The sequence below is a fragment of the Chelonus insularis genome, unplaced genomic scaffold (assembly GCF_013357705.1).
Source record: "Chelonus insularis isolate UGA/USDA-ARS -01 unplaced genomic scaffold, ASM1335770v1 scaffold_714_pilon, whole genome shotgun sequence".
Lineage (NCBI taxonomy): Eukaryota > Metazoa > Arthropoda > Insecta > Hymenoptera > Braconidae > Chelonus > Chelonus insularis.
In genome coordinates this window covers 1,909,484-1,919,885 of record NW_023276795.1, presented here as the reverse complement: position 1 = coordinate 1,919,885, position 10,402 = coordinate 1,909,484, and the positions used below count along the sequence as shown (strand labels likewise).

Genomic DNA, 10,402 nt, shown 5'->3' with positions numbered 1-10,402 from the left:
AAAATTTTGTGTTATAAACTCACCGGCGTCAGTAAAGTTATTTCCTATCTAACTGTTATTCCATTCATCAAAGCTGCTATTTCATAATACATTTACTTGTTTTATATTTTAAACTGTTTGCATGCATCAATTAGACTAATACGCATCATTTTGGTTGTTAATTTACTCGAATTAAGGGAGAGAAAGTCCGTTAGCGTCCATGGCTCTATTTCAAATGCGACAAGTGACGCTTGCATAATGAGCTTGGTTTTCTATGTCGATGTTGCAGTTTAGTCATCTACTCATGACGACATCTACCATAAATAAAACAAACTAAAAAACAATCTGGTTATCTGTCGATAAAATAACCTTGGAAATTTTTGCGTTCATGCGCAGAAAGTATCTGCGCATCAAAACTGATTTTGAACTTTGATTTATTTTTTTAATTTCAAACTAAATGATTGAGTTTAAGAAAGAAAATTACATTGATTTTATATACGTTTAAAATTGATTAATTTGATAATATTAAAGTTATAGTCATCAAATTTTATTAATTTTATTCATCAAAATCCGTACTTTTCTCGCTCCTACATCCTAGATGTCAGCACACGTTTCCGCGTATACAAAACGATTTAGAGCGGCCATTTTCACGTTGTGGCGTCATTTTATCTCTGTTTGGCGTCAACTGTTGGTGAGTGATAATCCATTTATTACTACTTAATAAATTAAGAATCCGTCTTTTTAAATGACTTTATTCAATTATAAACATTAAATTAGAGTATTTATAATGATTAGTTATTCCTTATTTTAAAGTAATTATTAGAAAGCATATATAAATTATTTAATGAAATTGTACGAAGACGCCGACTCGGTTTTTAATTCAGATCTTTTTTTGTAAATAATTTTTTTAAATTATTCTCTTTTAAATAAACACTTTCGTAACCATAAATTAATAAAATTTATTCAACTTTGCTGTAATTTACGTATTTTTTTATATTTTCATTCATAGTTTCATATTTCCCTGAGGTTAACATGCTAAACATGGCGGTCGTTTAATCTAGAAAGAAAGTCCTGTATGAAACGCACTTTTACAAAATGTACTACTTGAAAACACAATAGCTGTGTAGAATATAATATATATTGAAGAACTTTGTCTTTGAAAAAATAATTAAATTATATATTTTTTCAGTTATATAATCCTTGAATCATGGCTGATAATGATGACCTTCTGGATTACGAGGATGAGGAACAGGCAGAAGCAGTCGTCGATGGAAGTGGAGATGCACCTGCAAAGAAAGAAGTCAAGGGTACCTACGTCTCGATACACAGTAGTGGTTTCAGAGATTTTTTGTTGAAACCAGAAATTCTCAGAGCTATTGTTGACTGTGGTTTTGAGCATCCTTCTGAAGGTATGATCGAGTTCTATGGCTTATAGAGTAGTTAATGTTAACCAAGGTAACAAAATAGGGCATTTTTTACTTGGGTATATTATTTCTGAGCCGTAGGCGAGGGTGGTAAACACTCAGGTAAAGATGTCCTGTTTTTTTCATATGATCAACATACTAATTTTTATTATATCTTTAACAAAAGTTAATTTTTTCTGCAGTTTTCATATTAGAAAGCTGACGGCTTTTTTTTCTCTTAAACAAAGACGGTGCTAGTCTACACTGTCTTTTTTTTGAGGGAAAAAATTCGTCGCTTTTTCCCCTAAAAACAGGGAAAAGTAGTTAACTTTTGGCGGGGATATGAGAAGAACATATATTTTAATCCAATGAAAATGATGACCCTTATAGATAGGGACAACAGATTGTTTGTGAATGAGATACATCTATCCTGATTGCTAACAATTATTAAAATATATATTTATTATTAAATGCGACAAAAATTAATATGAAATTCTTTTTTCAGTACAACATGAATGCATTCCACAGGCTGTTCTTGGCATGGATATTCTTTGCCAAGCAAAGTCTGGTATGGGGAAGACAGCTGTCTTCGTTTTGGCAACCTTGCAGCAGCTCGAACTTACTGAAAATCAAGTATACGTGTTGGTGATGTGCCACACACGAGAGCTTGCATTCCAAATCAGCAAAGAATATGAACGGTTCAGCAAATACATGCCTCAAGTCAAGGTAAAATATTATCAATATTTATTTTATTAATTCAATAAAAAATCATCCAGATGATGTTGCAATATTCTTAGTTATAATGATGACTCTTGCATATACCACTACCCACTACTGATGGAGATTAAAAAAAATTTTATTGATTTTCTATAACACAGTTAAGTAAATAACATTAAACAATTTGTATTGATTTTTTAGATTGGTGTATTCTTTGGCGGTTTACCGATCCAAAAAGATGAAGAGGTTCTCAAAAACACCTGCCCACACATTGTGGTAGGAACACCCGGTCGCATTCTTGCTCTTGTACGAACGAAGAAGCTCAATTTAAAACATCTAAAGCATTTCATTCTTGATGAATGTGACAAAATGCTCGAATTATTAGGTAAACATTAACTTTCAATACATTTTTAAAATTATTTATTTTATTTGAAATATTTAATTAATAATTTAATTCATTTCTAGACATGAGAAGAGATGTACAAGAGATCTTTCGAAGCACTCCACATAGCAAACAAGTAATGATGTTCAGCGCCACATTATCCAAGGACATTCGACCAGTCTGCAAAAAATTTATGCAAGATGTAATTAGCCAATCTTCCTCTTCACTGCGATCCTCGATCAATTCTACCTCGTTGGCCCCACGTTTACACCCAGGGGAGAGCTCAGGCCACGCACGCAATAATATTCGAGGCATACCCGCGGGTTAGGCTAGCTAGAAACATCAGCAAATTGTTGATACATCCTTGAGCACTTTTACTTCTGATAATATTCCTTATATTTTCCGTCAAACCAACAACACTCATCCTTGAAATACCAATTCTCGATATAATCCTCACCTCAAGAACAATCCTATATTATCTTATCAATCCAATCCAATATGCGCTATACATACAAATAAAATGATAATAGAGGGTGGGTGGGTGATTTTGTAATGGGTTATACCGTCAACGACCAGAAAGAAGATTTCAAGACATCGATGAAGAGAGAAGATGCAAGAAAGAAGATTCAAGAGGATCCTTGGGGCGCTGTTATTTAAAAATTAGTTAGGGTACATCAATTCGATCGTAATCAAATTAAAAATAATCGGTAAACCGCGTCCGTTAAACAGAAATAATTCAATAATATTGATTCAATGATGATAATAAATGAGGCCGGATATAAAAATTGTGCATCGAAATTAAAATCTTGTGACGATATCTGTGGATTTCAACGAGGATTCGTCTCTACTGAAAACCACCTTAATGTTAGCTGATGCTCGTGAGCATGTTACTTCGCGTTTCAATGGAGTTTGCGGGATTACAATGTTTGATTGAGTGGAGATTTTCATCAATGGGGGCAGTGGATTGTGGCTGAGCATTCCTGGGTGGCAGAACATCTTATTTCTGTCAGGAGATCCACTGCCAAGTTTTCATTGTTGCCTCTACCTTATTAGTGGAAGTCGTCGGACCGTATGTAACCAGTGTGACAATCTGATCAACGATAAGCCAATGTGTCATCAATATCAAATCATTCTTGAATTAAAATATAAAGAAACATTAATTTTTCAATACTTGAAATTCAGTTACAATTCACTTAAAAACTAGTTTATCAGAGTCTTTCACTGTTCATTTCATTTCTCAATGGAAACTTGAGTAAAAAAAAAGACAATATTTCCATTAGATAAACAATTCCAATGAATGTTTTATTTTTACAGCCAATGGAAATATTCGTTGATGATGAGGCTAAACTTACTCTCCATGGTCTTCAACAACATTATGTTAAATTAAAGGAAAATGAAAAGAACAAGAAATTATTTGAGCTACTTGATGTCTTGGAATTCAATCAGGTCGTCATCTTCGTTAAATCCGTTCAAAGATGTATGGCTCTCGCACAATTATTAACTGAACAAAATTTTCCTGCCATTGGAATTCATAGAGGAATGACACAAGAAGAACGGCTTTCAAGATATCAGCAATTCAAGGATTTCCAAAAGGTAATATTAATATTCAAACCAATTATATGTATTTAAAAAATATTTAGCCTATTATGAGGATATCTCATGATCATGATAAAAATGATTGTTTACTCTTGAACTCTCTACTGATTTATTATATTAAAAACTAAAAGTAAGTTGATAAGAAATTCTTCATTTTGTTAATCTGTGATTTATTTTATTTTTAGCGTATATTGGTAGCAACTAATTTGTTTGGACGAGGAATGGATATTGAAAGAGTAAACATTGTATTCAACTATGATATGCCTGAAAATTCAGACACTTATTTGCATCGAGTAGCACGAGCTGGACGTTTTGGTACGAAAGGATTAGCTATTACCCTCGTCAGTGATGAAAGTGATGCAAAAATATTGAACGATGTCCAAGAGAGATTCGACGTCAACATTTCTGAGTTACCAGATGAAATCGATTTGGCATCATACAGTAAGTTCTTTCAAATTTAAATACCATTTAGATATAAATTACATTTGAATAAATACACTAACAATAAAAATTTCTTTTTACAGTCGAAGGCCGATAGATACTCATTAGTAATAATAATAAATACGATTACAAATGTTGCCAAGATGGCATCAAGTTGGTCCACGGATTGTGATGGAACAACTAAGAATTCATTAAAGGGATCATGCGTTTTCCCTTATTTTTTCATATTTTCATTTTGACATAAATAGATAGAATAACTTTGACGTGAAGAACAGAAGATAAGAATAATTACTTATAATAGCCATAATCTTGGATTGTTTTTAGTACTCCGTTGAGGACGTTTGATAAATATTTCATTATTATAACAAAATGACATTTTTTTAATAACGCTACGTAAATAATTATTGATTGAATCCACTGAACATAGAAAATAATGAATGTGTGTAGTAATTTTTGTGCATTAATAAAATAGATTCAGGATAACATTTAAGAAGCACAAATAAAAGTCTACTCTTGAGTTGAATAATTATGGCAATTGAAATAATGAGTTAACGAAAAATAGCAATGTAATTTTTTATTTATTTAATGCATTAAAGTTGTAATTATTATTGTAATAAATTTCACTTAAGTCTAGATTTATTAAGTGGTTTATTTCCTTGATTACCACCACCACCTCTTCCTAAGGGAGCAGAACCTCTATTACCACGGTTTCCAAAGGTTCCTCTACTTGCTCCACGACCTCCTCGTTGATTTTGTCCCCCTCGTCCTTTCATTTCACCTCTTCCTCGTGCTTTCATTTGAACGTCTTCCTTTACCATGTCAATTACTTCATCTGGGATACGTAAATACTTTATCGTGTTACCTCTAATATAACATTCTGGCATCCTCCAAAATTTATCACCATCCTATAATAAAAAAAGTCATTTTATTATTTTTTAATTAAATGATATTTGAAAAAAGTATTAAATAATTAAATTACTTCGGAAAACAAGATTATCAATGAAAATTGACTAATACATTTAAAAAATTAAAAACTAAGTCAATACTTTTCAATCCCATAAAACGAAAGCTATTTTAAAAATTAACTTACCCTAGATGTGCAAATGACTTCTCTGAGATTAATATTCATCCAATTGTCACAGCTTACTAAATGTCCATTATATGTCTCTCCATTTTTTAATTCGACAAGCTAAAAAAAGTATTAAATGAAATGTTAAAATCTAGAAATTTAATTTATTTGTTATGAAAACTTTTAGGTTATAAAAATACCATGGGATGATTTTGAGCTGTGCGAAGTAGTGAAAGTGGTAACTGTAATAAGAAAGAAATATTGTTGTATATTATTTTGTATATTTTACTTTCTTACAATTAATAATAATAAAAATACTGACCATGATGAATTGGAGGTAATACGTTTATGGATGTTGTTGTTGTTTGTAGTTTTAGCTTGTGAAAAAAATCACAATTTTGATAAAATTTCAAATATAAATTAATATTTTATAATAAAATACTACTTAATAGAATTATCCAATACTACTAATAATATTTTTTTGTATGTTAATTGACAAAATTCAATTATATTTGCTTAGACTGCAAAAAATCATACTGACAAGTTTTTCACTATTTATGATTCCTGGGAAACATAACCTCAAAACTAGCGGCATCAAAATTATCTATAGTGTTATGCTATAGTATATTTTCATGTTTATGTACACATGTTTAAGTATACTTGAAAATCGCCACCAGTAATATTTATTTTTAATAACAAATTAATATTAAAAATGTTTATGAGATCACGAGTAGTGAATTTATCAAGATGTTCAGTAGCAATCTACAATGATTTGTTATTTGGATTAAACAATGTAAAAGTAAAATTGAATGTTTAGCTTATTTTATCATCAGGCAGAATGTTGAAAAATAATAATTATTAAATTTATTTCAGAATGTAAATAAATACAAAAAGCCTGTGATTTTTTATAGCCAAGATAGTCTTTTAGCTAATAAATCAAATAATGAAGAAGTATTACCTGTCAATAAATATGTACTCAGGTCTCATACCTGTGGAGAATTGACAGTTGATGATATTGGACGAACGGTTCATTTATGTGGATGGATGGAATACCAAAGGATGGGAAAATTTCTAACATTGAGAGATTCTTATGGTCACATACAATTAATAATTCCTGATGAAGTTAGCATAATTATAATAATTAAATTTATGAGCGTTAAACTAAATCACATTGTATATTTTAAAATTACTTTCTTTAATATTTACTTTTTAAATTAATTATTCTTTACAGAGACAATCTTTAATCCAAATAGTTGAGAAGTTAAATTATGAAAGTATACTTTCAATTACTGGAAAAGTCATTCGTAGACCTCCAGGTCAAGAAAATAAAAACATGACGACTGGTAACATAGAAATTCAAGTGGATAACTTACATGTTTTAAATGAATCAATATCACAGCTTCCTTTTAATATAAGAGAACACAATATCCCGAGAGAGTCACTCCAAATGCAATATCGATATTTGACATTAAGATTTCCTTCAATGCAAAGAAACTTGAGAATAAGATCTCAATTTATTCATAACATGAGAGGATATTTAATTGATCAATGTGGATTTGTAGATGTTGAAACTCCAACTCTTTTTAGACGTACTCCTGGTGTAAGATAAAATAATAAAATAATTCGCATAAAGTTTCTATTTCAAAAAAACTATCGCTACGAGGAAAAACATTTAAATAATGTATTTTTAGGGAGCCCAAGAGTTCGTAGTTCCAACTCAATTTCCAAGAAAGTTTTATTCTCTAGTCCAAAGTCCTCAGCAATTTAAACAATTGTTGATGGTTGGTGGAATCGATCGATACTTCCAAATAGCAAGATGCTATAGAGATGAAACTGCTAGACCCGATCGACAACCTGAATTTACACAAGTAATATTTTATTGTATAGTTTATAAAATGCTATTAAATTATTCGAATGCTCATTTATTTAATTATTCATCACTCGAATTTATAAGTCGTATTGTATGAAAGATGATTTATTAATACTTTTTGCAGTTGGATATTGAGGTTTCATTTACAGATCAAGAAGGAATTATTAATCTTGTTGAAGATCTTTTATATCACTGTTGGCCGAAAGAATTAGGTCAATTGGCTATTCCTTTTAAGCGATTAACTTACGAAAAAAGCATGGAAACTTATGGTTCAGAGCAACCAGACCTTAGAATTCCTTATAACATTTTTAACGTAACTGATTCTACATTAAATATTCATAATGAACAGAAAGATTTAGCAGTTTACGCTCTGTGGATTCCGAATGGGTCTGTAAGTACTATAAACAATTTTCTTATTTTGATATTTAAATAATTCAAAGGAATTTTTCATAACAGGAATTTCTAACAAATTCAACAAAAAACGAATTAGATTTCCTCAGAAAACAAAATTTTGAAGATGTAAAATTAATTCAAATAAAAGATTTCAATGATTCTTGGCAGACTAAACTTGCTAAGATTGGTTTAAATTTATCAGGTTTATTACAGAAATCGAAGTATACTAAAGATGATGTGCTATTCTTAGCTTTAGGAAGAAAATGTGACGCAGTAAATATTGATATAATAATAAGTTTGATACTTTTTTTAACTTAGCTGTAATAATAAGAATAATTTAGATTATTTAAATTTTAGAGACAACTTTTAGGAAAAATTCGTGTAGGATTTACTAACATCATGGAATCGAAAAATAGGCAAATAAGATCTCGTGACTATAAATTTCTCTGGATTACGGACTTTCCGTTATTTGAAAAAGATAAAGACGATGCAATATGTTCATCTCATCATCCTTTTACAGCACCTCATCCTGAAGATATGAATCACCTTAAGACCGATCCTCTTCGAGTTAGTATTTATAAATAAATAAAAATAGCAAAACTATTGCTAATATATTATTTAATTCAAGATTTAAGCCTTTCGAATCAATAATTCATCACTTTCTATTGCCTCAGGTCAGGGGATTGCACTACGACCTTGTTCTGAATGGATCGGAAATAGCTGGCGGGTCAATTCGAATTCATAACGCAAAATTGCAACAACAGGTGTTGAATATGTTGAATATTGACAGCTCACAAATGAAACATTTGCTGGAGGCTTTAGACAGTGGAGCTCCTCCCCATGGAGGGATTGCTCTTGGTATATGATTAACAAAAACATACAAATTAATTCATTTTAATAAATATTTAATATATATTGATAAATATTTTTTAGGTTTAGACAGATTGGTCTCCATCATTTGCAATTCATCAAGTATCAGGAATGTCATTGCATTTCCAAAGTCAATGGAAGGTCGTGATTTAATGTCAGGAGCACCTGCAGACATATCCGAAGAGGAACGAAAATTATATCACTTAAGTATACTGGATAATGATGCACAAGACATTAAAAAGAATTGACCATAAACTGAAGTTGTACAAAATTGTTGATATTTTATTGAATCGAATATTTTGTGAAGTTTCATCTACAAAACAAAATAACATGATTACAATAATATTTTGATGACAGTTATTTCAAGTCTAACAACAGTGTTTGCATTTTTTCATTGTTTTAAAATTATTTACGTAAAACGATGATTAACTATGAAAATTGCCAATTACGTAAACAGAATGGAAAATATATGTTTGAAATATTTCTTGAAATTAGATAATAAATATATATTTGTATGTAAGAGTTTAGAACTTTTAGTATTTGTTTTGACGTTGTTACAATGAATAGATAAATATTTAAACGGCATTGAAGTTATTGTAATAAAAATTATCAATGTCGCTATGAGGGATCAATGATTTGTTTTAATCAGATGAATTCATTTAGAATCCTTTTATCAACTATAAACGTCGTTAGCTTATCGCAATGGATTGGAAATCGATTTAATCGGCTTATTATAATATCAATTATGACTTTAAATTAGTCATCTCTAGATTCTTTAACAAACGATCATTTTACTGTCATATTAATTATGAGAATCGGGCATTTATAAATCTTAATAACTACTTCATAAAAAATGTCATTGTTTAAAGTATAAAAAAGGGATCATTTTGGATAATAAAAAAAAAGCGTAACGAAAACACATACAGTAATCAAGTGTTCTTATATAAGAAACATTCATTTCTTTTTCAAGTGCTTCTACTTCCTTCTCTTATAATTAGATTGATTTAAAATATTGGAAGATTCACACTGCTTCTTATAGTTTATTATTATCATACTCTTTTTTTTTATCTTACTATTTAACATATCTGACATTTAAATTAAACTAAAAAACTGTTTTACATTTAAAAAATGTTGACTACAACCGTACTTAATGCAGCATTTTGATTCTACTGAATTAATTTCTCGTTGTGCGGACGGAGAGGGGCGCGTCTTTGTATCTAAAAATCCAGTGCGCAGCTTTAATTTTCTCTTGCTTTACCTAATAATTTACTCAAAAAAATTCCAACTGTTTAGTGTATTTATAAATAAAAGGAAAATTATTACTATCAAAAAAATACATCACTAAAAAAATTACTTGTCTAAATACTTTTAATAAAAGACATTACTATATATTTATTTATTTAATAAATTCTTATTTTTTGTTTGATTATAAACTATTTATTAATAAAAAATTTTCTTTAATAAAAATTAAGTTATAAAGTTGATTATATCGTTAAATAGAAAACAAAAAAATAAACGTGAGGTAAAAAAAGGTTTTGTAAGAGTAATCGTTGGTTATCAAGAATTTTTCTTTTAAAACCATTTTTTGTTTTATCATGTTCATACATCCCATTAAATTAGTACGAAATAGATTTTGTGTATTTTAATCTAAATGATACGCGGTAAAGTTTCAAAAATCTATT

General features: G+C 29.6%; 3 protein-coding genes and 1 long non-coding RNA gene across 5 annotated transcripts in view; 2 read left to right on the top strand and 2 right to left on the bottom strand.

The window, feature by feature from the left end:
• LOC118073934 (uncharacterized) overlaps positions 1-170 on the bottom strand; it is a 139,662-nt gene extending 139,492 nt beyond the window's left edge. Inside the window, exon 1 of the long non-coding RNA XR_004691152.1 lies at positions 24-170. This is a non-coding gene — a long non-coding RNA (uncharacterized lncRNA). The remainder of the gene's footprint in view (positions 1-23) is intronic.
• Positions 171-592: 422 nt separating this feature from the next.
• On the top strand, positions 593-5,132 carry Hel25E (ATP-dependent RNA helicase 25E). The gene is made up of 8 exons (XM_035094567.1): positions 593-670; positions 1,169-1,388; positions 1,888-2,108; positions 2,301-2,484; positions 2,565-2,683; positions 3,796-4,074; positions 4,263-4,518; positions 4,602-5,132. The coding sequence occupies exons 2-8, from the start codon at positions 1,187-1,189 to the stop codon at positions 4,613-4,615; spliced, it is 1,275 nt and encodes a 424-aa protein (XP_034950458.1). The 5' UTR covers positions 593-670; positions 1,169-1,186; the 3' UTR covers positions 4,616-5,132.
• On the bottom strand, positions 5,078-6,651 carry LOC118073838 (U6 snRNA-associated Sm-like protein LSm4). Its single transcript, XM_035094568.1, has 5 exons — positions 6,546-6,651; positions 5,910-5,964; positions 5,788-5,829; positions 5,609-5,707; positions 5,078-5,423 (listed from the first exon to the last, which is right to left on the bottom strand). The coding sequence occupies exons 2-5, from the start codon at positions 5,910-5,912 to the stop codon at positions 5,139-5,141; spliced, it is 429 nt and encodes a 142-aa protein (XP_034950459.1). The 5' UTR covers positions 5,913-5,964; positions 6,546-6,651; the 3' UTR covers positions 5,078-5,138.
• Positions 6,234-10,051, top strand: AspRS-m (aspartyl-tRNA synthetase, mitochondrial). 2 transcript variants are annotated; one of them, XM_035094566.1, is made up of 9 exons: positions 6,234-6,380; positions 6,461-6,709; positions 6,819-7,187; positions 7,279-7,455; positions 7,582-7,848; positions 7,914-8,123; positions 8,208-8,417; positions 8,525-8,708; positions 8,784-10,051. In XM_035094566.1, the coding sequence occupies exons 1-9, from the start codon at positions 6,300-6,302 to the stop codon at positions 8,966-8,968; spliced, it is 1,932 nt and encodes a 643-aa protein (XP_034950457.1). In that variant the 5' UTR covers positions 6,234-6,299; the 3' UTR covers positions 8,969-10,051. The 2 variants fall into 2 exon arrangements, with proteins under 2 accessions (XP_034950457.1, XP_034950456.1); XM_035094565.1 differs by having other exon boundaries at positions 6,234-6,386.
• The last annotated feature ends 351 nt before the right edge of the window (positions 10,052-10,402 follow it).